Raw genomic sequence first — 23,253 nt, 5'->3', positions numbered from 1 at the left:
AGCTACCAGTCTCAATCTCAAGCTGATGTGAAGATGTCCGTATCTGACCAATGGCACACCGTAACCCATGAGATAGATGTGTATCCATATAGCTGGGATGAATCACAAACCCATCCCCTGTGAGTTGAAGATGTCACAAAGTGGTGACGTGGCATGCCAATACACATCCACACATACACCCCAACGAGCAAACCCAAATTGCTGACGTGGCTGAACTGCGCAAAATGCTAACGTGGCAAGCTGGTACAGTAGGCCCGGGATTCGCGACGCAAATTGCGGGATTTTTTGGCAGCTTTTGGGCGATGCTTTTTTGCTACGCTTTTGCTGGCTGCTGATTTCTACGCAAAAGAGTTAGAGAGCTTTTGAGGAGTTGCTTTATTTATTTAATTAAAGCATAAGGACTTGAGAAGAGAGAAATTCCCTCTGCTTTATTTTTACAAAGCTTTTGAGCTTTCAATTTTCAGTTTTTGGGGCTCTGCTTTTGGCATCCCTTGTACCTATAAATAAGCTGGCAGGGCTTCTCACAACTCAGAGCATCTGGACGCAGAGTCTGAGTGTGAGCGCCTGCCCGCACTCTTGTACTTTGAACTCAGATTAATACAAAAAGAGATACCGAAAGGGGCGCCAGTCTTTGGGGCCAATATCTCTAGGCATGGAACTCCGCCAGGCCAATGTTGAATCAATTGTGAACTGTAAACTATTTTGAAGTGGTTATTTGGTGCTGTCGTGGTAGATTCTTGACTTGGAGTGTCCAAGTCTATTACAGTGGTATCAGAGCACAGCCAATTTCTCTTCTACGGGAAATCCGATTTTTTTCCGCGGCACCTATGGCTTCAGGCAAAGATCAGTCAACTCCCTCTGCATCCGGAGATGCGGGAAGGGATCACAACAAAGATTCCGGCAAGGAGTATGGCCCGCCTCGGCCTACTCAGGCAGAGCGTCGAGAGATGGAGCGTCAACGATTGATCGGCGACGCAACAAAGATGATGCTTAACTTTGCCAAGGACCCGAAAATGGCAAAATATATGAGCAAGACCTCTTTGGAGGAAGTGCACGCGTAGTGGCAGAAAACCACAAGACCACCCCCAAAACCTGCTCTCAAGAAACCTCCTGCTCCCAAGAAGTATACAGAGAAGGAATTAGAAGAGGTGGTTGATGCACGAATTGCTCAGCTTTTTGACGCGCAAAACAAAGCTGAAAAGCACGGCAAAAAGCAAAAGAAAGGCACTGACTTCCGTACTATTTGGGTCGTCAGTCGATATTTGAAAAGGCAAAGAAACAGAAGAAGCGTGTTCGATTTGAGGAAGTACCCAGTTCTTCTGAGAGAGAGAGAGAGAGAGAGAGAGAGAGAGAGAGAGAGAGAGAGAGAGAGAGAGAGAGAGAGAGAGAGAGAGAGAGAGAGAGAGACTTTGGTATGACCGATTGCAAGCAGATCTTTACTCCAATGGATCCCGACCAAAATTGTCCCTGTATGATCCTTTGGATGTAGTTGATGCTACGAAGTATCGCAAACTGGTCTGCTCTCTTATTTGGCTGCTGAACACCCATTTTGACATCTTGAGCAGGCTCTCCGAATCTTGTAGTATTTGAAGCAGTCAAAATCGTTGAGCATATGGTATGCCGCTGGAGGTACACGCTCCAAAATTACTATTCAAGGATGGAGTGATTCAGATTGGGGCGAAGATCCAAATTCATGCTACACCTTTTCTTTTAGTTAAGGAATGATTTCATGGAGCGGTAGCAGCCCACAGTTGCCTTGTCTTCCGCAGAGGCAGAGCATTCTGCTGCTTGCAGTGCTAAATGTGAGTATGTTTGGTTGATAAGGTTGCTTTCGGAGATTGGTTTTTCGAGGCACACAACCACAATTTATTTGGACAACCAAATTTGTATAGCTATTGCCCGGAGCTCCGACATTTCATGCTCGGGGTATACCTTTGTTCTAGAGAAGACCTTGGATGGCACTATATGGCTCATCTTCTTGAAAGCTATTCTACGTCAAATAACCCTGCTAATATCTTCACCAAACCTCAATAAAAGCAGCATGGACTTTCAGAATGATGCTGATCGGAAACTTATCACGCATCAAACTCAAAGAAATCATCTGGAAAGGGGACCAATATCTTAAGTGTTTAACGGTAACTAGCAGAGTATTAAAGGCCAAATCTTTTTGAGACTCAAGCCAATAATGATTACAAGGATTGGCGAATGCATGCACAACACGTCAATAACAGCTGTTATATCCCTGAGGCACCAGAGGAGTGGAGCATTCATGGCTTGAATTAGAGTTACCATGCGAACCTAGCACCATTTCATCGCCTCCTGTGCACACACATCCCTCTGCACAAGAGTCTTCACCTACAACCGCTTCGCGATTGAGCAACCCGGTTCACGCCTGGTTTTCATTGCCAAGCTCTTCCAGTGAGTTCTCATTCTCCATGCAAGACACTTCTTAGACTCCAAATATGGTGAAGAGAGCTACCAAGAGTGCCGCGGCTATGCAGACAGAATTGGCAGCACATCAGTTGGAGCTCGCAAAAGTACTCCAAACTACAGTAGTGGCAAAACAGCACCCACTATCTCTTCTCAGGCCATAGGCCGCCTTCAAAGATGAAGAGAAGCAACTAATGAGCATCTAGGGTATGCCACTTCTGCTAGAGGGATTACTAATCCTCATTGATATGTCATTGATTGAGTAGGTAGTGGAAACTTTCAACACAGACAGAGCAACAGTGACAATCAAGGGAAGGCAGCTTCGGTTGACTGCTGCAATCATCTCACAGATCTTCAAACTGCCATTCAATCAGAAGGCTAAACCATGAATCAAGTCGTTAGGGTATTCCAGTTTCAGCTTTAGAGCAGAAACCGGCATACAAGTTCGCTGTTGAAGCCATTAACCTGAAAGATAAACTTACATAAGTCTCTGAGAAGCTCTTCAGTATGCTTTTAGCCAGAGCTCTGGACAGCCAGTGTCCAGTCAATTTAAGCTCAATCTTGCGTAGCAGTGTGGCTGCCCAAACGGCCAAAGCGAAAAACCAACAACTTTTCCGGGTATATATGGCAGTTGTTTTAATGGACATGTGAGCCAGACAGTCCAGACGGTCCCGAAGCCAAAGCAACCAAAGGCTCAGACATTGGCCATAACAGGACCAGAGGGAGAGTCGGAACAGACAAAACCAGCTACAAAGAAGCATAGCTTAGCATCTATATATATACCTAGACGAATCCAGGATAACCCTAGAATCACCCTTAAAAGGAAAGTGCAAGGTATAGACCCATGGTAGTCACCCACAAGACAATATGACCATCAGCTCCATCATGCATAGTATTGAGTAAATACCACGACATCCCCACTAACGTCGTCAGTGCCCAATAGTGGTAATACAACAGAGACATCTGAAAAGCCCACAAAGAAACAAAGACTCTCAAAAGAGTATTGGGACAAGCTCAGCACCACAACAAAGCAAACAGGGCGCACCTTTGAAGATGAGAAGACAGAAGCAACCACTGAACTGGCTGGAGGAACATTAGAAAGCATGGGAACAGTACTTGGCACTACCGGGCACCACTGCAATCAATTCACGAAGAAGCCCACTCAAGACATGTGAGAAGCCAGAAACATCTAGGCCACCACCAATATGTCACAAGTCCATCCAATTTCTACCAAAGTGGTTCAACGCTTCCCAAATAGACTCAAGGCTTTACACAGACACCAATTGGTGGGCACTCTGATCATCGATAATACAAATCGGATGGCTGTGCCATACAATGTTCCAGTGACCAAATATGAAACTACAAGCACCGATCTCAATACCATTATAGATGGTTATATAACCACGATTTTTTTTTTTCCCGAGAAAAAGATCCTCAGGAAAACAAAAATCGTGGTTATACAACCATCTATAATGGTATTGAGATCAGTGCTTGTAGTTTCATATTTGATCACTGGAACATTGTATGGCACAGCCATCCGATTTGTATTATCGATGATCAGTATAACCATGATTTAGACAGGGCTAAATACAATAGTAAATGTTGTAGGCCAAATGATGGAAGTCCAGGTCAGCATCCAAAATTCTGATATCGACCGGCACAAGCAAAGGCTGGAACAAGAGACCCTGAATGCCAACAAGTGGAGGACTGAAGTCCTCAAACGCAAAAGAGATTCTGATAGAGGAAGAGGTCGAAAGAGAACAACACACAACGGCCATTAAAGAGTTGTAGCACCAAAATGGACACCTGAAGATGATTAATTCTAATCTCAATGATGAGAAATGGAATACAGCAAAGAACTGAAAGGGCACAAGTCTCTCATGGACCAAAAGCAGGCAGCAATGGAAAGCTTAAAGGAGGTCCACACTGTAATGAAGCACTCCATTAGAATATCTACTAGTCTTTGGTAGACATCACAGAATCTGAAGGTAACCTAACCCTGAATGTGGAGGATCAACAGAATCTGGTCACCAACACAAAAGAAGACCTGGAGGAAAAAGCCACCAAAAATACAAGTGCTCTAGCTAATCAAGCACTACTAGAGCACATTCAGGCGAGCCAGGAGGAAGAGGAGGAGGATGACACCACAAAGGTTAAGCCAAATTCAAAGAAAGATGATGATGACGATGATGATTGTCACTAGCGTGTGACTACTATCTATCCTTTTTGTTGATTTCTTTCTTATTATTTATTCATTTTCACTTTTTGGAAGCACCCCTCGGGAAATCTAACTGCCCTGCATTGCATAGCTAGTGTGGAACTGTTCAGAGGGAGTCCAGGCCTGAGGGCAAGAGAGCACTAAGGTTGGACAAGGACTATGGTTAGCCAAAGGGGAGTCATTGACTAGCCAAAGTGGAATCCTTTGCTACAGGAGCTACATTTCAGTTCTTGGTGTGGCTGCAGTGTACAAAGAGGGTCAGATGACCTAGAAAGATACAATGGCAGCATCTCCTAAAATTTAGGGAATTGCTATTTTGGGACCTGAAAATGTGTTCGCGTCATTACCTCCGGAATGACAAGAGGAACATTTTATTGCTCTGCTGCCAAGTCAACTGACGCACCAGTTGAGATATTTTTAGCCCAGTTGGCCAAAATCGAAAACTGGGCGAGGTGTCACTCTGTGAGCATTTCTACTACTCCTGGCCAGAGAAGGGGACGCCTAAAATGAGAGAGGAGGCTGATTTGCAGTTTTTGTCACAAGTTGAGAGCTATGGAGTGCTTCCTTTCCCTCTCTCTCCCCTATGGCAGTATGTTATGCCCCGTTAGTGGGCTTTTCAATTGACCAATGTACAGTTATGTGGGTTCATGCGCGATTGCCGAGGCAAGAGCCTCTTGCACAGGTATTGGATTAGCTAGCGGCTAATCCCCCACAGGTACAGGTGAATTCGGAGAGGTTTCACGTCAGAAATCTCGTCCGATTCAAAGGGCAAGTAGCCCTACAGGTGCGGGAGCTCGAGGGCTTGCTACGGATGCAACCGACACGCAAAACGGAGCCCGAAACAGTGAATTACAGCAGGTTTAGGGTTTTTGGCCCTAAACGGACCCTAATACCCCCAAGAGGTTCGGACACGAGGGGACCGCTGTACAGGTGATCTGGCACATTTTCGGGGCAGAAAACAGAGAATTCAGCGTGCTGCAGATTCTCGCCAAGTTTTGCAAAGTGTCCGTATGCGTCGGGAAAGTCATCTAATGCGTGGGGATACTGACTGTGAAGGGTCCTAGTACAGTTATGCTGCCGAAATTGCGCCAGAACAGAAGAAATTCAGCCCAGATTGTGCGGGGCGGCTTGTAGGGAACCACAACGTTTATTCCCTCTGTTTAAGAATAAAGAAATACCGAAAGGGGCGCCTAAGTTAGGGGCCAATCTGGTGTCGGTCTTCTCATACAGGTGCATTCTAGCAACCTATATCCCTTTCCCCTTTGTTGTGTCTTGAAAGTACAGGTAAAGTGGGCGACAAATTAAATGGGTGAAAGCAATTAAGGTTTAAGTCTAAGGTCTACCGCCCTTTTTGAAAGTACAGGCTGGTTTCAATGATGATCCGACAAATCCTCCAGATCAGAGCCAGGGAGCAGGTGGAGCTGATCAAACGCCTAGGTGATCAAACGCCTGACCAATCTCAGCAGCCTCCTCATCAAACGCCAGACAATAAGCCAGACCAAACACTTGGCAGCCAAGCGAACTAAACCCCATACCAATAGACTGATGTCAGTCAGCAGCAGATAGTCTTTTCACACAAAAACTAGGAGAAAGCAATCACGTAGAACCACACTCAGATCATACCACCCACATGATGACGATGCTTATTCGGATCTAGAGAGGTAACAAATGCTATTTGTCGGCGCCGAGAGGATGGTGAAGCAGTGGAAGGCTATTAACTACCATGAGCAACAAATTTGCCAGTTGCCTCCTCATCCAAATGTGATCCAAGTGCTCGACTGAATACCTGAATATTTGCTAACACAGGGTGACACTAATGGAAATCCTCAGACATGGAAGTCGACAATGATAAATGTACAAAGTCTGGGAATTCAGCTAGGAGTCCTGCTAGGCATTAGACTAGCTTACAAGGGATATTCGGGCAAAAGTCAAAGGGACTCTGCTGAAATTACAGATTGCCAGAAGGGTCTTGGACCACAGAGTAGCTGCCCTGCTCGAAAAAAATGCAGCAACGAAGACAAGCTCACCAAAATGGCCATCCGCCGAGAGCAAGAACAAGCCCTGTAAAGCTTATTCCACCCGGTCAAAGTCCTAAGAAAAATGATGCAGCAGGAGATTCGGATTGTACTGAATAATATTGAGGCTGGGCCATATTCTCCTGTTATGATGTATGCCCTACCCAACAAGGAGGATGAGCTACCAAGGTTTTATCCACCTCTAAATCCGATCTACAATGAACCAACAGATAAAATGAGATATATCCAGATTGTAGATCAGATCAGAGAATGGTATGAACAAAGCACTGCCTTATGGGTGGCATGGAAGTCAGTACTCAATGACCTAAAAAGGAGGACCCGGTATTAGAGCTCAAAGATGACCTTATCAACTTCAAAGGCATGATGACCCCATGGAAATCTCAGGTCAGCCGATTGATAAGGTACAAAAATGAACTACTTTAGCTGAAAGTAGAGGCTTCGAAAATCCTTGAACATGAGTGCCAGCAAATCAAGTTTAGAACCTCAGTTCAGAGAAATGTCTGAGATACTATTTGAAGCACGGATCAAAGCTAATCAACCAGACCCAGATCACTGCATCCATCTTCCATAAGCAGGCCAGGGCAAGAGGACAAGAAGACATTGTATGACCCAATTCTCCTCTCGGGACCGTGCAGCCAATAGATCTTGCATCTATTGTGATAGATCTCCTCGTACTCAAGCTCCTATCGCGAACTGCACACTGTACATGCACAAGAACAACTTGCAAGCAACGGCACAATGTGTAGGATGTCTACACGGCAAGAGGAAGAGAGATCGTTGAGAGAAAACACTAGAGAGAGAGAGAGAGAGAGAGAAAGAGAGAGAGAGAGAGAGAGAGAGAGAGAGAGAGAGAAAGAGAGAGAGAGAGAGAGAGAGAGAGAGAGAGAGAGAGAGAGAGAGAGAGAGTAGAATTGCCCTACCTACCCAGAAACTCCATAATCCTCATAAATGGCATAGAATGATGATAAATATGTAAACTCACTAAAAGTGACCTGACACACATATTTAGTAGCAGAACTGTAGAAGACTTGAGCCTGGGAAATCCTAGGAACGGGCGTCTCATCTCATGCCAGCCTATCGTATGGCAACATTGTGGAGTGCATCGCCAAGACAGGTACGTCTACCTCAAATACCGTTGGGCACAGCCACAAAACGGCCCCCACTCCCTAATCTACTCCTAGGAGATATTGGAGCCACCACAGGCGAACAGGAATCTCAACTCTAACACCCCCTCTCATCTCCTAGACGGGGAAGTTGAAACAAGTCCAAGGGAGCTGGCATGAGAGGATAATGTCGCCTTGATGAAGATATCAGTAGGGTTATCTAACATCGGAATGTACTCTAGTCCAATAGGGCCTTCTCACTAACAAAATGGTATTGTATCTCTATATGCTTGGTCCGGGCATGAAACACCGGATTCCTCGCAATGCTTGTCACGTGACACATCCAACCCTATGTGTCCATGGACAAGCTACAACATGACCAGGGTTCAGTTCAGTCAAGTCAGACTAGAATAGGAAGTGATCTGGCACTTTTATGAGTCTGTTCGCAGACCGTGCATGACTAGTCACTTAGATTAGACGCATATCCTCCGGTTGCACACAGCATGATCATCAGCATTCCCATCAGAATTCATCAGAATCCGTCCGGGGAATTTTCCAGTGCATTAAACCTATTTTCCCTATTTTTGACATTTTTCACTTATTTATTAAGTGACTTTTGTTGGGAACTAGGTAGGGCTAAGATAATATATAAGCAAACCAAAGCTAGCACTTTCTGGCAGATGAGGCAATAGGAGCATTGCTGTTGGAATTAGGGTTGCAGAGAAACACACATAGCTTGGAGAAGACGAAGGAAGCTCAAGGCACACAATAGAGAGTGTGTTACTTAGTGTGCAATGGAAAGATAGATAGCCCTAGAGTGATGGGCGTATATACAATGCACGGGGAAAAAACCTCCTAAAGAAGGAAAAAATGCCTCGACGGTCCTAGTGTGTTCACATACATCACTACCACATGTATATGGTAACAAATCCCCCCTGGAGTGATGCGGTGAACGAGAGCTTGCACATGAGTAAAGGGAAGTGCCATGCCCTGAGGACAAGATCAGTCCACAAAGGGGAGTAAGCCCAAAGCTTTGCGGAAATCTTCAAGCTTCTCACGAGACAATGCCTTTGTGAAAAGATCTGCAAGGTTGTCCTGTGTTGGCACATAAGCCAACCTCATCTCTCCTGCTAAGAGCCTCTCCCTGACATAGTGGTAATGCACCTCAATGTGCTTTGTGCGAGCATGAAAAACTGGGTTCCTCACAACTGCCAATGCGCTCTGACTGTCAGTGTAGATAGTGTTGGCAGTGTCCTGTCCAACACCCAAATCGCCATAAGGCGTCTGAGCCATACACACTCAACCGTAGCTGTGAAGACTACCCTGTACTCAGCCTCACAACTCGAAGTGGCCACAGTAGGTTGCTTCTTGCTCAACCATGATATACATGAACTGCCAAGCATGAAACAAAAACCACTTGTGGACACTCGCGTGTCAAAACAACCAGCCCAATCTGAGTCCGAAAAAGCATGTAAGTCTGGCGGCAATGATCCCCCCTTGGGATAAAACAAGCCAAGATGTAAAGTGCCACTAAGGTAGTGGAAAATCCTCTTGATAGCCTGCCAATGCTTAGACCCTGGGCTATGCATAAATCTGCTGACCTGTGAGACTGCAAACTGAATATCCGGCCTCGTGTTGCATACATAAATGAGGCAGCCAACAGCAGTTTGGTAAAGAGTGACATCAACAGGATCGCCAGCATCATGTAGACTCAACTTCAAACCTGTTTACATGGGAGTGGCAATAGGTTTGCAATCCTCAAGTCCAAACTTACATAGCAATGTCTCGATGTAACTTTTCTGACACAAGGCAATACCACCATCACACTGCTTAAACTGTATACCCAAGTAATGATGTAACAGCCCCAAATCTTTCATCTTGAAAGTAGCATTCAAATCAGCCTTAAATTCAGCAATATGTCTCTCATTTGGTCCAGTGATCAACAAATCATCAACATAAAGAACACAATGAGAAGTACATCACCCTCACGCTTTACATACAATGTGCTTTTTGTTGGACTGTTACGAAAGCCTCGTTTAACCAAATGAGTGTCAGCTTTCTCGTACCAAGCACGAGGAGATTGCTTCAACCCATACAAAGCCTTCTTACATCTGCACACTTTGTCCTCTTGTCCTTTTATGACAAAACCGCGAGGCTGCATTACATAAACTTCCTCAAATATGTCACCATTCAAGAAAGCAATAACAATGTCTGATTGATGTACATCCCAACCAAAATGAGCTGCCAATGCACATAGAAAACGTACAGTAGTCATACGACAAGTGGGAGCAAAAGTCTCTTCATAATCTATGCCTTTTTGCTGTGCATAACCTTTTGCAACAAGTCGAGCCTTATGGCGATCGATCTCACCATCCGGCTTGCGTTTCAACTCGTAAACCCACTTCGTACCAATGGCCTTTTTGCCAGGAGGCAAATCACATAAAGTCCATGTGTCATTTTCTATAAGTGCATCATATTCTGATTGCATGGCAGCCATCCAATTTTCTGAATTCTGTGCTTCATCAAAAGATAGAGGCTCCTCAACATCATGTAAGCTAGACACAACCAAAGCATAACAATCTGATGCATAAGATGCATGGCGAGAGCCTGAACGAGTACGACTAGACAAAGGTGCATCCAATTTACTGTCACGCAAAGTGTGCACCAGCCATTTTGGCATACCTCTAGCCTGCTCATTTTCAGCCCTTTTCCTCATCAAGTACATCATGTACATCTGCATCAGTAATAGGCTGATCTAAAACATTTTCAAAAACCCCCATAGGCTGTACATTTGCCTCATTGGAACTTACATTCGTATTTCCACCACTGAAAAGAGGCAACAAAGTGTCATAAATATCCTGTGAGCTTACATTATTGTCTCTAGTACATGACAGCAAGGGTTGAACGCAATCTTCCACAAACACTACATTCTGAGAAATCAAAATACGTTTTGTTTGCGGATGATACAACCTGTAACCTTTGCTTTCAGCACTATAACCAACAAAAATACATTTGACAGCCTTATCATCCAATTTTCTGCGCTGCACTTGTGGCACCAAAGCATATGCCAAACAACCAAAAACACACACATGCTCAATAGAAGGCTTTCTATCATGCCATGCTTCATATGGAGTAATAGACTGCAAAGCTTTCGTAGGACACCTGTTAAGTACATAAGTGGCACACGTGATGGCCTCAAGCCAAAAAGAATGCGGCAAAGCTTGACTTTTGACCATACATCGTGCCATTTCCATCAGTGACCTGTTTTTCCTCTCAGCAACACCATTTTGCTGAGGTGTATAAGGCACTGTACATTGGTGTTTTATCCCACGACTAGCCAGAAATGCATTAAATTCATGAGACATATACTCCCCCCCTCGATCGGAACGGAGGGTGTCCATAGTACATTTCGAGACATTTTCAGCCATAGCCAGAGATTGTTTGAAGCACATAAAAACTTCGGACTTTGCTTTAAGCGGAAATACCCATGCATGCCTGGAGTAATCATCAATGAAAGTCACGAAGTACAGGTAATTGCCCAAGGACGGAGTTTGCATGGGCCCACAAACATCACTATGCACAAGCTGCAACCTGCATGTGGCCCGAACTGAACCATCCTTTGGAAATTTAGAACGCTGCATCTTACCCAAAATACAGCCTTCACAAACATGTTTGACAGGTGCTTCAAGAGGCGGCAAAGAAGCAACCATATCAAATTTCTGCAAACGCAGCAAACTGGCAAAATTCAGATGGCCAAAACGAGCATGCCAAAGTTTTGCATCTGAAATAGCCCTTGAATCTACAACAGCATTTGCAAAATTTTGTCCACACTTGTCATACAAAGTGAGCTTATACAGCCCACGGCACAAAAGCCCAGATGCAACAATTTCATCACCAAAACTGAGATCATGAACTGTACATCTGTCATCCACAAATTTGACTACAAGTCCAAGTCCAGCAAGTGCGGATACAGACAAGAGATTCTTCTTGATCCCAGGTACATAAAGTGCATCAACAAGTGTGAAGGAATTGCCATTAGCAGCAGTGAGTACGATCTTTCCAACTCCCCGAACTGGATAAGAGGCGTTGTTGGCACAAGTGACTGAATTCCCATGAGGGACAGACTCGAGAGAGGTAAACAATTCACGATGTGAGGTAATGTGCTTTGTAGCAACACTGTCGAAATACCACACATGTGAATCTGCAGCAACTGACAAGCATGCATCATGGACAGCAGGATTGTAAGTGCACTCTGCGCTAAAAACCCATTCTGCATCAACGTCCGCAACACAGTCTCCTTTCACAGAAGACTCAACAATGGCTGCATTTGTAGTGGAACCAGCATTTGCAGTGGAACCGCCCTCTTTCTTCTTATCCTCTTTGGCCTTCAACTTAGGACACGACTTGATCAAGTGATCATTGGCTTTACAATAATGGCAACGCATCTTCTTTTTGCCCTTATCACCAGAATTCCCAGACGAATTGCTGCCAACAGAAGCATTAGAAACAGAATTTTTGCCACTCGCAACAGAACCATAAGAAGTGGCTGCATTGCTGTTACCACCCTTTCTTTGAGAAGCAATAAAAGCCTGTTCAACTGCACGCTGTCTAGTCCTGTTTTTTCTGGAAAGTGACTCTTGCAACAGCAATGTGCATAATGCATCAAACTTGACAACTTCTGGATTTCCTTGGGTCATAAGTCTCCAAGTACTAGCAAAAGTCTGGTAAGAATCTGGTAAGGCATCAAGAACAGTCTGCACAAGGGAACTGTCTGAAATAACTTCACCTACAGAAATAAGTTGCTCATTGATATCCTTGACACTAGCAAGGAAAGTGTCCATATCATCTTCCTCATGCATAATCTTCGACTCCAGCTCTTTACGCAGCAAAGCAATTTTAGTCTCATTACGGCTTGCATAAAGACCTACTAGAATATCCCAAGCCTGTTTTGCAGATTTTGCTAAACGGATGTGAGGAACATGGTGCGCTTCACAGACAACGCAATCAATGCATGAGCCTGCGCATCCTTAACATCCCAACGAGCTTGTTCTACCGTAGGCAAAACAACTCTAACAGCTGCAATCCTTGCAACAAGACCTGCAACATCCTCAACATCGCCTACATCCTTAGAACCAGGACATACATCAATGCCCTGCACAATGTTCCAAACACCCTTTGACACAAGAATATGTTGCATCATATAAGCCAACATAGGGTAGTTGTTCCCATCCAACCTGTCCTCAGCAGCAAACATCTTGAACACATCTGTGTTGTTGTTGTCAGCCATTGTAAATGATGCACCTGATGTGAAAACTGCCCGAAAATAGGAGAAACGGAGCGAGAACAACCTGTGCTATATAGCACAAAGCGTACAAGACTATAACATAAGCCTAGAAAGCTTCGAATGTCATGTACGGACTTCAAGTCTGGCCATGACCTAATTGCTTCCACTTTAGCGGGATCCATGCGTGCCCCATCCTTTGAAACAATGTGCCCAAGTGAATTTCTTGCAAAAAGAATTCACTCTTCTTCAGATTAATGAGTAGCCTGTTCTTACGTAACTCGTTGAAAACTGCAGTCAAGTGATCCCTATGCTCCTCTTCAGACTTCGAATAGACAATCATGTCATCAAAGAAGGTACCCACAAAGTTTCTATGTGGTCTAAAAATTATGTCCATCATTCTATTAAACGTGGCAAGAGCATTGGTGAGACCAAATGGCATAACAAGAAACTCATAGAGACCAAATGTTGTCCTGAACGCAGTCTTATGGACATCTTCTGGCCTAATGCGTATCTGATGATACCCACTCTTTAGGTCTATTCTTGTAAACAATGACGCTCCCTCAAGCCGATCAAGAATGTCATCTATCCTCGGTATGGGAACCTGTTCTTGATAGTATTCTTATTCAAGGCGCGATAGTCAATGCACATGCGCCATGAACCATCCTTCTTCTGCACTAAAAGTACAGGCGAACAAAAAGGGGATGAACTGGGCTGAATCAGCCCCTTCTCTAAAAGCTCGTTGACCTGACTTATAATCTCTTTCTGCTGGGCTGCACTACCCCTGTATGGTGGTCTATTCGGTGGACTAGAACCTGGCACAAGATCTATGGTATGATCCTCAGGTCTCTCAGGAGGTAACTCCCCTGGCAAAGAGTCAGAAAAACAATCACTGAAACCACTCAAAAAAGTTGACCTGTCTTTATCTAAGGTAGACAAATTAGATACAACTTGAGGTACTTCTTTTGGAAAGATCAAGTACGCAGAAAGATGATTCTTTATTACAGATGAAATAGCAGAAGCAGAAACAACTGGAACAGACTTGCCTTTAAGCTTTACATCAAGGACATGAGTCTTTCCTCTATGTACAAGGGTAATCTTTTTGTTGTAAGTATCCACCATAGCATGCAACCTGTAACACCATGGGATACCCATTAACACATCACAGCCCTCAAGTAGCATAATATGAAATTCTTCCGCATCCACATAGCTCTGAATGTGCAGACGAAGCTTCCCCAAAATGGGAGTAACGGGCTCTGAATGACCTGGGCATGCCAAACCTACTTCCCCTGTCATACCCATCTCCTCTGCACGAATGCCCAACTTTGATGCCAATTCTGGTGATATGAAACTTGCACGGGCTCCTGGATCAAAGAAAACGAGCACTGTCTGGTCTCTAACTTTGCCCCAAGCTCTGCACAGCTCCGTGGCATCTGTGTTTGGCTGGTCTCCAACCAAATCTGGAACAAGTCTTGCACTTGGCTTTGGCTTCTTCCCTTTATGGTCTGACTTGTCATCCTTGTCCTGTGACTTCTTCAGTGGGCATTCATTTGCAAAATGTCCTTCCTGTTCACAAATATAGCATTTCTTGGCCTCCCTAAGAGCTTTCCGTTCTTCAAAAGTTTTGCAAGAAAAATGCCTTTTTTGTCCTTGTCCTCGTCCCGAAGAAGACTTAGACTACTTCTTGGACGTATCACCTTCTTCAGTGGAGGGCTTCTTTGTGGGAGGCTCAGAAGGCTTTGCTGCAACATTGCCCTTGGCTGAAAATTGTTTGCCCTGGGACCTTTTCTTGTGGTTATTAAATCCATCGGAATCTCCCTTCGATAGATTGCTGGCCACTCTTGCATTCTCTATCAACTGAAACATATTCATGACAGTAGTCTTTGTGCAATAGTCCCTGATTTTCTTGGGCAATCCGCAACAGTACTTCTCAATTTGTTCTGACAATGGCACAAACCTGTAAGAGGTGACTGGCAACAGTGCGGCCCAAACTGTTTATTGTACTCTTCTAGATTCGCACACTGTTTAGTATTCAACTCGTGCCATTCTGTCATCACATCCACTTCAAAAGTGTTCGTCAACCATGCAAGCGCAAAAAGCTGTTTGAATTGGACCCTGGTTCAACAATGCGGTCCACCATTGAAGCGCATTCCCTTTCAAGAAAGTGGCAACCTTGCGTATCTTTGAAGATTCCGTGAAGTTTCCTCCAGCATAAGTTGCATCGAACTGTTGTATGAAGGTCAAAGCCTTCAATTGATCCTCAGTTCCTCTGAAAGTTTCAAACTTCACTCCCTGCCCACCTTCCTTGTAATCCTTCAGCTGACTCAAAGGAGCCACATTATCATAAACAGGTGCCTGTAACATTGGTGCTCCATGATTGTTCATTCCAGCACTCACATCAACTGTTTTACCTGTCATATCTACATTTTGTACGTATGGCTGCGAAAAACCAGCCATACCAAATTGTGTTCCAGGCACTCGAAACTGGCCGTAGGCACCCTGAAAACCTGGTTGGACACCCATGTTCGCGTACATAGGGTTACCCATGCCTGTTTGCATTGTGCCGAACACATTCCCTGGCATATAACCTGTGGAAGGTCCAGCCATAGCTTGAAACACTGAACCACCTCCAAAATAACCAAGATAAGTATTAGGTAATGGAAGGGTCTGACGCATAGCGTGTTCATTACTCCCTTGACCATTCACAAACGGTTCCTGTCCAGCTAAAGCAAGCTGCTTTGGATCATTGGACACCGCTAGTTGCTCAACCACATGGGCTTTCCCTCGAGCATCATGAGTCCTCTGCGCATTGGAAATCTCCTTTTCCTGCAACGGCTCAGTCATGCCCTGTGTAGGAGGCTGAAAACCCTGTGTCGGAGCCTATAAGAACTCCTGCATCCTTGGGTTGTTAGCCAACTGCTGAAACATGTCCATGCAGCAACGCAGTTGAGTTCTAAACAACCTGTCCTCTTCTTGAAGAGTTGAAGGAACTTTCTCCGTGCCATGTGAGGAAGATCCCTCTTCAGGTACTTGGTCTCTCTTCTCTACCATAACGACAAGCTCTGTGTTGCTTTCACCCACAACAATCCACGCTGCACTCTTTGAAGAAAAAGTGACTCTCCCGTCGATGGAACCATATAACCGGCATGTACAACATAGAGGGCGGTACTATTTCAATTACCTGTTAACTTTACACAGAGCACTGAGAAGGGAAGAGAACACAGTTGCGTGCAGCGACTAGAATGTCACTGCGCACACGAGACCGACACCCTCTAGGCCCCAAAGACTGGCGCCCCTTTCGGTATTTCTTTATTCAAATTAAGGTAGACGATCCGACCACTTAGCACAAGCTTTCACAAAGCTGTCCAAACCTGGCGAGGGCTGAAAATGCAGGTTTTCGACCTGATTTTGGCAGCATGACGACGCAAAAACCCCTGTAGGTCAAAAGCACCTGTTTAGGACGGATTCCCTCGCTATCTGGAAGCTTTCTAGTGAGCTGTCACAGAAATTCAGCGGGCTGTAATTCCCTGTTTTTCATTGCCGGGTGCCCAAAAGCCTGTACACGCATCCCAAGGCTCTCACGAGGCTCCCCCGGGGTTCCCTTGCAATTTAGGTGCGAAACCCTAAACCTGCAGAAAAACACAGCAGGCTGTAATTCGCTGTTTCGGATCGTTTTTAGCGGAGCGAACACACCTACACGTGTCCCAAGGGCTCCCGCACGCAATGGGACAGTTCCCCTGTGAATTGGACAAGTTTTCACGCGAGAAAACTCTCCGAACTCGCAATCTTTTGCGATGGAACTGTGCATACCTGTGGGGGATTAGCAATTAGCTAATCCGGTTCCTGTTTAGAAGGCTCTTGCCTTGGCAAACGCGCATAAACCCCCATAACTGCACATGTTCATCTGAGTAGCCCAACTAGTGGGGCATTACCATATGTGCCAAAAGGGAGAGAGAAATGCACGAGAGCAAATCATCGCGCTACATGAGACAGAGGAGAAGGCAAGCTTTCCATTAAAGCTGTAGACCTGCACCCACTACTCACACACACACTGTAGCTCACTTATGATCAAAAATCAGCCTCCTCTCTCAAATTGGGCGCCCCCTCTTCAGCTGGAAGTAGCAAACTCCCTAGAAGCCGTCATGTGTCCAGTTTGCCCCTTTTGAGTTAATTTTCTAGTTCCCACTGACTTATAAAGTTATAAGTGACTTTCCGAGTGGCCAAGACTTCATTTGGCGCACATAGGCTTCCATACTCATCAGAATTCAGTGCTAACTGGCCCGACCAGTCCCAGACTGACCGACCCAGACTCCCACTGTGAGAAACCTATTCGGCTGCAGCCGTTTCACACTGGCCATACAATGTCCACTTGCACCTTTTCAAGGGTTCCGGGGAAAACAAGTAAAAATAAAATAAATAAAAATATCTAGTACTTATTTACGGAAGGCAACAGGAAAAATACACCTCCTGGTGACAGCGGTCTATGCAAAGCAATCCAATGATACTGTCTGAAGCAGAAATCTTCAAGTATCCAACGACTTATTGAGCATGCTCTGGGCAGTTTTCTGATGCAGTCACGATCGTTGACTTATGCCTCGGATAAGCTAGCAACCAAAATTGCAAAGAAAGAAGCATCAAAAGGAAAGAAGAAATCCAAGAAGTTGGTACCGAAAAAGATAACCACTGGTTGATTCAACACAATACCTCACCTTTTGTTCTCCGATATTGTTGTTCTGAAGAAAGGCAAATCTTGGTGGAGGATGTGTATCGATTACACGGCTCTCAATAAGATTACCATCAAGAACAAGTCTCCTATACCCAAGATCGATGATAAAAAGTGGCTATCATCAAATTAGGATCGCTCTTGGAGATGTATACAAGACCGCGTTCATGACACCGATCTCTAAACACAGACGCCGATTTATGAAGATCTTGCAGCTAGCTCTGCAACCTCCATCTTTTCTTGAAAATAACACAGCAGCACATGTGATAAGAAGATTCTTCACACGCCTGCCAAGATTCAATGCTTTCAACAAATGCTCAAAGGGAAAAGAACCATGCTTTCAAGCTGTACTGCACTTATTTCCATCTTAGTTTCTTCTGGAGCTACCGAATCTTGCATCGGAATATCAAGAGTTCTAATGAGGATGAGATGATTGGCTGATTGTGAAACTGTATGGTGTAATGCATGCTAGAGAAGAGAGTAGAGAATGCATGCTATAGATTGCCCAGAAGAGAATAGAGTCAACTGATTTCTCTCTAAGATTTTGGGGGTGTTGATAGCTGACCTTACTCTACTGAGTGACTGTCACAAAGTGATGACGTGGCGGACAGCAGAAACCCTAATTTCTGACAGAAACCCTAAAATTCCTGCAAACCCTAATTTTTGCCAGAAACCCTAAATTCCGGAAATCGCGGAGGCGGATTATTAAAAAAAAAAATGGAAAATAATGAGCGACGCAAATTTCGCTTTTTCTCTACTTAAATGAGAAAGAGAGAGAGAATGCTTTTGCTTTCATGTTTTGACTCTCTGTGAGAGAGAGAGCAATTGCTTGATTTGAAGCTTTTGGGGCTCTGCTTTTGGGCATCCCTTGTAACCTTTAAATTAGTGGTAAGGGCCTCACTTCTCAAGGGCATCTGGACGCAGAGTCTGAGAGTGAAACCCTAACCGCTCTCTTGTACTTTGATGATTGATTAATATAAAAAGAAATACCGAAAGGGGCGAGAGTCTTTGGGGCCAATATCTCTAGGCACGGAACTCCGCCGGGCCAGTGCAAATCTATTGTGATCTGTGAATTGTTTTGAAGTGGTTATTTGGTGTTGTCGCGGTTGATTCTTGACTTGGAGTGTCCAAGTCTGTTACAGTCGTATCAGAGCACGGCCGATTTCTCTTCAACGGGAAATCCGATCCCCGAAATTTTTTTCCGCGGCACCTATGGCTTCAAGCAATGATCAGTCGACTCCCTCTGCATCTGGAGATGCGGGCTGGGATCACAACGAAGATTCAAACAGAGAGTATGGCCCGCCTCGGCCTACTCAGGCGGAGCAAAGAGAGATGGAGCGTCGTCAATTGATTGGCGATGCAACAAAGATGATACTCAATTTTGCCAAGGACCCGAAGATGGCAAAATATATGAACCAGACCTCTTTGAAAGAGGTACAGATGGAGTGGCAGAGAACCACAACACCACTCCCGAAACCCACTCTCAAGAAACCTTCTGCCTCCAAGAAATATACGGAGAAGGAACTGGAGAACGTGGTTGATGCACGGATTGCTCAGCTTTTCGACGTGCAAAAGAAAGACAAAAAGCACGGCAAAAAGCAAAAGAAAGGCACTGACTTCCCGGGATATTTGGGTCGTCGGTTGACATTTGACAAGGCAAAGAAACGGAAGAAGCGTGTTCGATTTGAAGGAGTACCCAGTTCTTCTTCTTCTTCTTCTGACAGTTCTTCTAGCTCTTCAGATTCGAGCGAAGAAGACAGAAAAGGTAAAAAGCGAAGCAAGAAACAAAGCTTCGGAAAGGTCAAGAAGAAGGCTACATCTCGCCCAGAGACTGACAGTTCTTCTGAGGACTCGTCTACAGACAACTCAGATTCCGATGACGGAAAGTTTTATGCGAACAAGAAGAATTTTTACAAAGCCAACCAGTATGACTTTCTCGAAGAAAAAAGCAAGAAAGTCCGAGAGTTTAAGGAAGGTGGCCACTCGATCAAGTTTGATACTTTTCAGGATACTCAGATGCTTCGAAGGCTTTGTCTTTTATTCAGCAGTTTGACATCGCTTTCGCGGAAGGACGCTATTCAGAGCACTCCAAGATTCAGAGAGCTACCTATTACCTTAAGGGGAATGCTCGTACTTGGTGGTCCACGCTTCTTTTAACAAGAGTGCGCGAGTTAAATGGCTGAAATTTAAGAAGCTTTTTATTTCTTCTTGGTTGACGCAAGAATATGAACGAGATGTACGAGGTGCTTGGAACCATCTTCGGATGACCAAGAAAGATACAATCAATGCTTATTGTGAAAGATTCTGGAACTCTTTTCTACCCGCCTCTTCATTCAAGAAGATCTCGTTCAGAGAACAGATTGAGCGGTTTACCTTGGGTCTACCTATAGAGATCCGAAATCACTGCTTCGAACAGAAGTCAGCTTCTGTTCAGGAGTTGATGAGTCATGCGAAGCGAGGCTTTGCCATTCACTCTGGCAGTCTGACCTACCCCACAGATGAGGCCATGACACAACGAGCCGAACAGACTTCTGGGAATGAAAGTAGAAAGAAAAAGGGCAATCAAGAGAAAAAGGATGCACGACCCAAGCTTACTCCTGAGGAGAGAGCTCGCTTCATCAGAGAGGGGAAGTGCTTTGGATGCGGGGAACATGGACATATCTCCGCGAAGTGCCCTAAAAAGGCGCAAAAAGAACAGAGTGATAAAGACGACGACAGGCCTGAGAGTTCAATCAAGCGCAGCTGAGGAACGTGGCAGGAAAGGCAGATAGAAAAGCAGAACTGGTACCACATGGCGTGGGACCTGCACCGAATCTAATGAATGAAAGTACAAACTTTGCCGCTTTCGAGGCAAAGTGAAGGATCAGGAAGCTCTTTTGAAGGTCAACTTCTTTTCACTTGAAATTGGCGGCTCGATTTGGAACTACGCCCGACAGACTGACGCCACAGGCGGAGGTAGTTCAACTGGCACCCGGATGGGATGTTGCCATTACACCGAGCATTGGCAAACTTCGTTTGCAATGACAGGGGTGTTCAAGGCACGCGAGTGACGTTCTACTCGGGATCCCTTGGTACCACAAGAACTACGCCGTGGTTGACTACCGGGCAGAGAAAGCGACTTTGATAAATGAAGGGCTTAGAGATTGTACTTGATGAACTTCAGTTTTCTTACTCATTCTTTTGGGAGAACTGAACGATGGATAAAGGTTGAATATCTTTTGACCTGAAGAAAAGAACGCCAAGATTTTTTTTCTCCACGCTCATGCCGATTGCTTTTGAGAGGGCCTGAAATCTGATATCTGGAAGCACGCCACCGAATCGGCCACCTTATCGTGTGAGTTGAGTACAGAATGAAAAGATTATGAACTCAGTGAAAGACCCCTTGGAAAAGGGTCTTGTCCAGCCTAGTACTTCACCGTATTGCTCTCCAGTGTTGTTGGTTTTGAAGAAAGACGGATCTTGGAGAATGTGCATCGATTATAGCACTCTCAACGAAATCACCATCAAGAACAGATTTCCGATTCCTAGGATCGATGATATACTCGACAGGTTACAGGGATCCTCGTGCTTTAGCAGGATTGACTTGAAGAGTGGATATCATCAGATCAGGATAGCGCCAGGAGATGTCTACAAGACAGATTTTCGGACGACTTTTGGGTTATTTGAGTTTTTGGTGATGCCTTTTGGCTTAACCAATGCTCCTGCGACATTTAACCGGATGATGGATAGGATTTTTCGAGAGTACAGGCTATTTGTTGGCACTTTCTTTGACAACATCATTGTTTTCTCCAAGAATGAGGCAGAACACAGAGATCATCTGCTTCAAGTCTTTCAGGCATTACGAGATCACACATTAGTGATTAATGCTAAGAAAAGTGAATTTTTCCTACCAGAGATACATTTTTTGGGACACATTGTGTCAACAGCAGGAGTGCAAATGAACCCGGCCAAGATAGAGACTATCCGTGATTGGCCCGATTTGAGGAATGTCCATGAAGTTAGAAGCTTCTTGGGACTATGTTCGTACTACAGGGGGTTCATACGAAAGTTTGCAGAGGTTGCTTCCCCTTTGCATACCTTGACACAGAAAGGAGTACCTTTTTCGTGGGGACCCACAGAGGTGACTGCCTTTCGGACATTGAAAGAGAAATTCACTACAGGACCAGATTTGACTTTGCCGGACTTGCAGAAGTCATTTGAAGTATTTTGTGATGCTTGTGGTCGTAGTCTGGGTGCGGTCTTGATGCAAGAAGGCCATGTCATAGCTTACGAGAGCCATTTGTTCTCTAGGCCGGAGATGACAGCACAGATCTATTAGAAAGAGCTTTTGGCGGTTATCCACGCTCTTACTCAGTGGCGGCATTACCTACTCGGAGCGGATTTTACTCTCTTTACAGACCATCAGAGTTTGCGCTACTTCTTGTCACAAAAGCAGCTTTCGGAAAAACAGATGCGGTGGGCGAACATCTTGTCACAGTTCCACTTCCAGATTGTCCATGTGCAGGGACAGAAGAATGTGGTGGCAGATGCTTTGTCTCGAAAACCGTTGGTTCTGGCTATTTCCGCGATACATCATAGAAGCTTCGAGGATACGGTCGATCAGTGTGCCACGAATACAGATTTTGCAGATATTTTCACACGGATACGGGATGGGGAGACAGTAGCTGGATACTCCCTTCGGGAAGGCTACTTGATGAAAAAGACTATGTTGTGCGTTACACAGCCGTTGAGGGAAAAGGTTATGACTGATTGCCACTGTCCACCTTTTACGGGTCACCGCGGCATTGCTACCACCATGAAAGGGGTAGAGAGAGATTTCTTTTGGCGGAGACTGAAGAAGGATGTGGAAGAGTTTGTGCGCAGTTGCTTGGTATGCCAGAAGGTCAAGTTTGACAGGCATAAGGCACAGGGATTGTTACAGCCTTTACCCATACCCACCCGCCCCTGGGAAAATATTGAAATGGATTTCATTTTTTTTAATCTCCCGAGAATACAGAATAATCACGATGATTTTCCGATTACATGGCACGCCTGAGACGATTGTCTCCGACAGAGACCCCAGATTTATGAGTTTGTTTTGGAAGGCAATTTGGGAGAACATTGGCACGCGGTTGCAGTTCTCGTCATCGTTCCACTTGCAGACTGACGGGCAATTTGAGATTGCCAATTCAGTGATTTTAGATTTATTGAAGTCTTGTATCTCGCATTAGAAGACTCAATGGGAAAAGAACTTACCTTTGGTGGAATTTGCCTACAATAACACGATACACTCTTCGACAGGGAAGACGCCATGTGAGATTGTTGAAACTGCTGCGAAGGTTCCATCCTTCCTGAGCACGAAAGATTAGATATTTGAAGCGGATGAATATTCGCGAGATTTGGATACGGCTTTTGCCAAGGTTCGCGAGACTTTGCAGGAGTCTCAAGAACGACAGAAAAAGGCAGCGGATCGCCATCGTCGC

At 44.9% G+C, this 23,253-nt stretch overlaps 1 protein-coding gene across 2 annotated transcripts in view; it reads right to left on the bottom strand.

Moving 5' to 3' along the window:
- The window catches only part of LOC147437666 (uncharacterized), a 51,439-nt gene that overhangs the window by 10,519 nt on the left and 17,667 nt on the right, over nucleotides 1–23,253 (bottom strand). Inside the window, exon 1 of one of the 2 annotated variants that reach the window (XM_086487160.1) lies at nucleotides 3,476–3,568. The exons of the other annotated variant lie outside the window; for it this stretch is intronic. Coding sequence (XP_086343286.1) covers nucleotides 3,476–3,525 — 50 coding nt within the window. The 5' untranslated portion in view covers nucleotides 3,526–3,568. Of the gene's footprint in view, nucleotides 1–3,475; nucleotides 3,569–23,253 lie in introns of those variants that run through there. 2 annotated transcript variants of the gene reach the window in all.

The sequence above is a fragment of the Adiantum capillus-veneris genome, chromosome 17, assembly GCF_014529385.1.
Source record: "Adiantum capillus-veneris isolate H3 chromosome 17, ASM1452938v2, whole genome shotgun sequence".
NCBI classification, from domain to species: domain Eukaryota; kingdom Viridiplantae; phylum Streptophyta; class Polypodiopsida; order Polypodiales; family Pteridaceae; genus Adiantum; species Adiantum capillus-veneris.
Note: the sequence above shows the minus strand (reverse complement) of the source record. Positions and strands in the feature narration are given on the sequence as shown.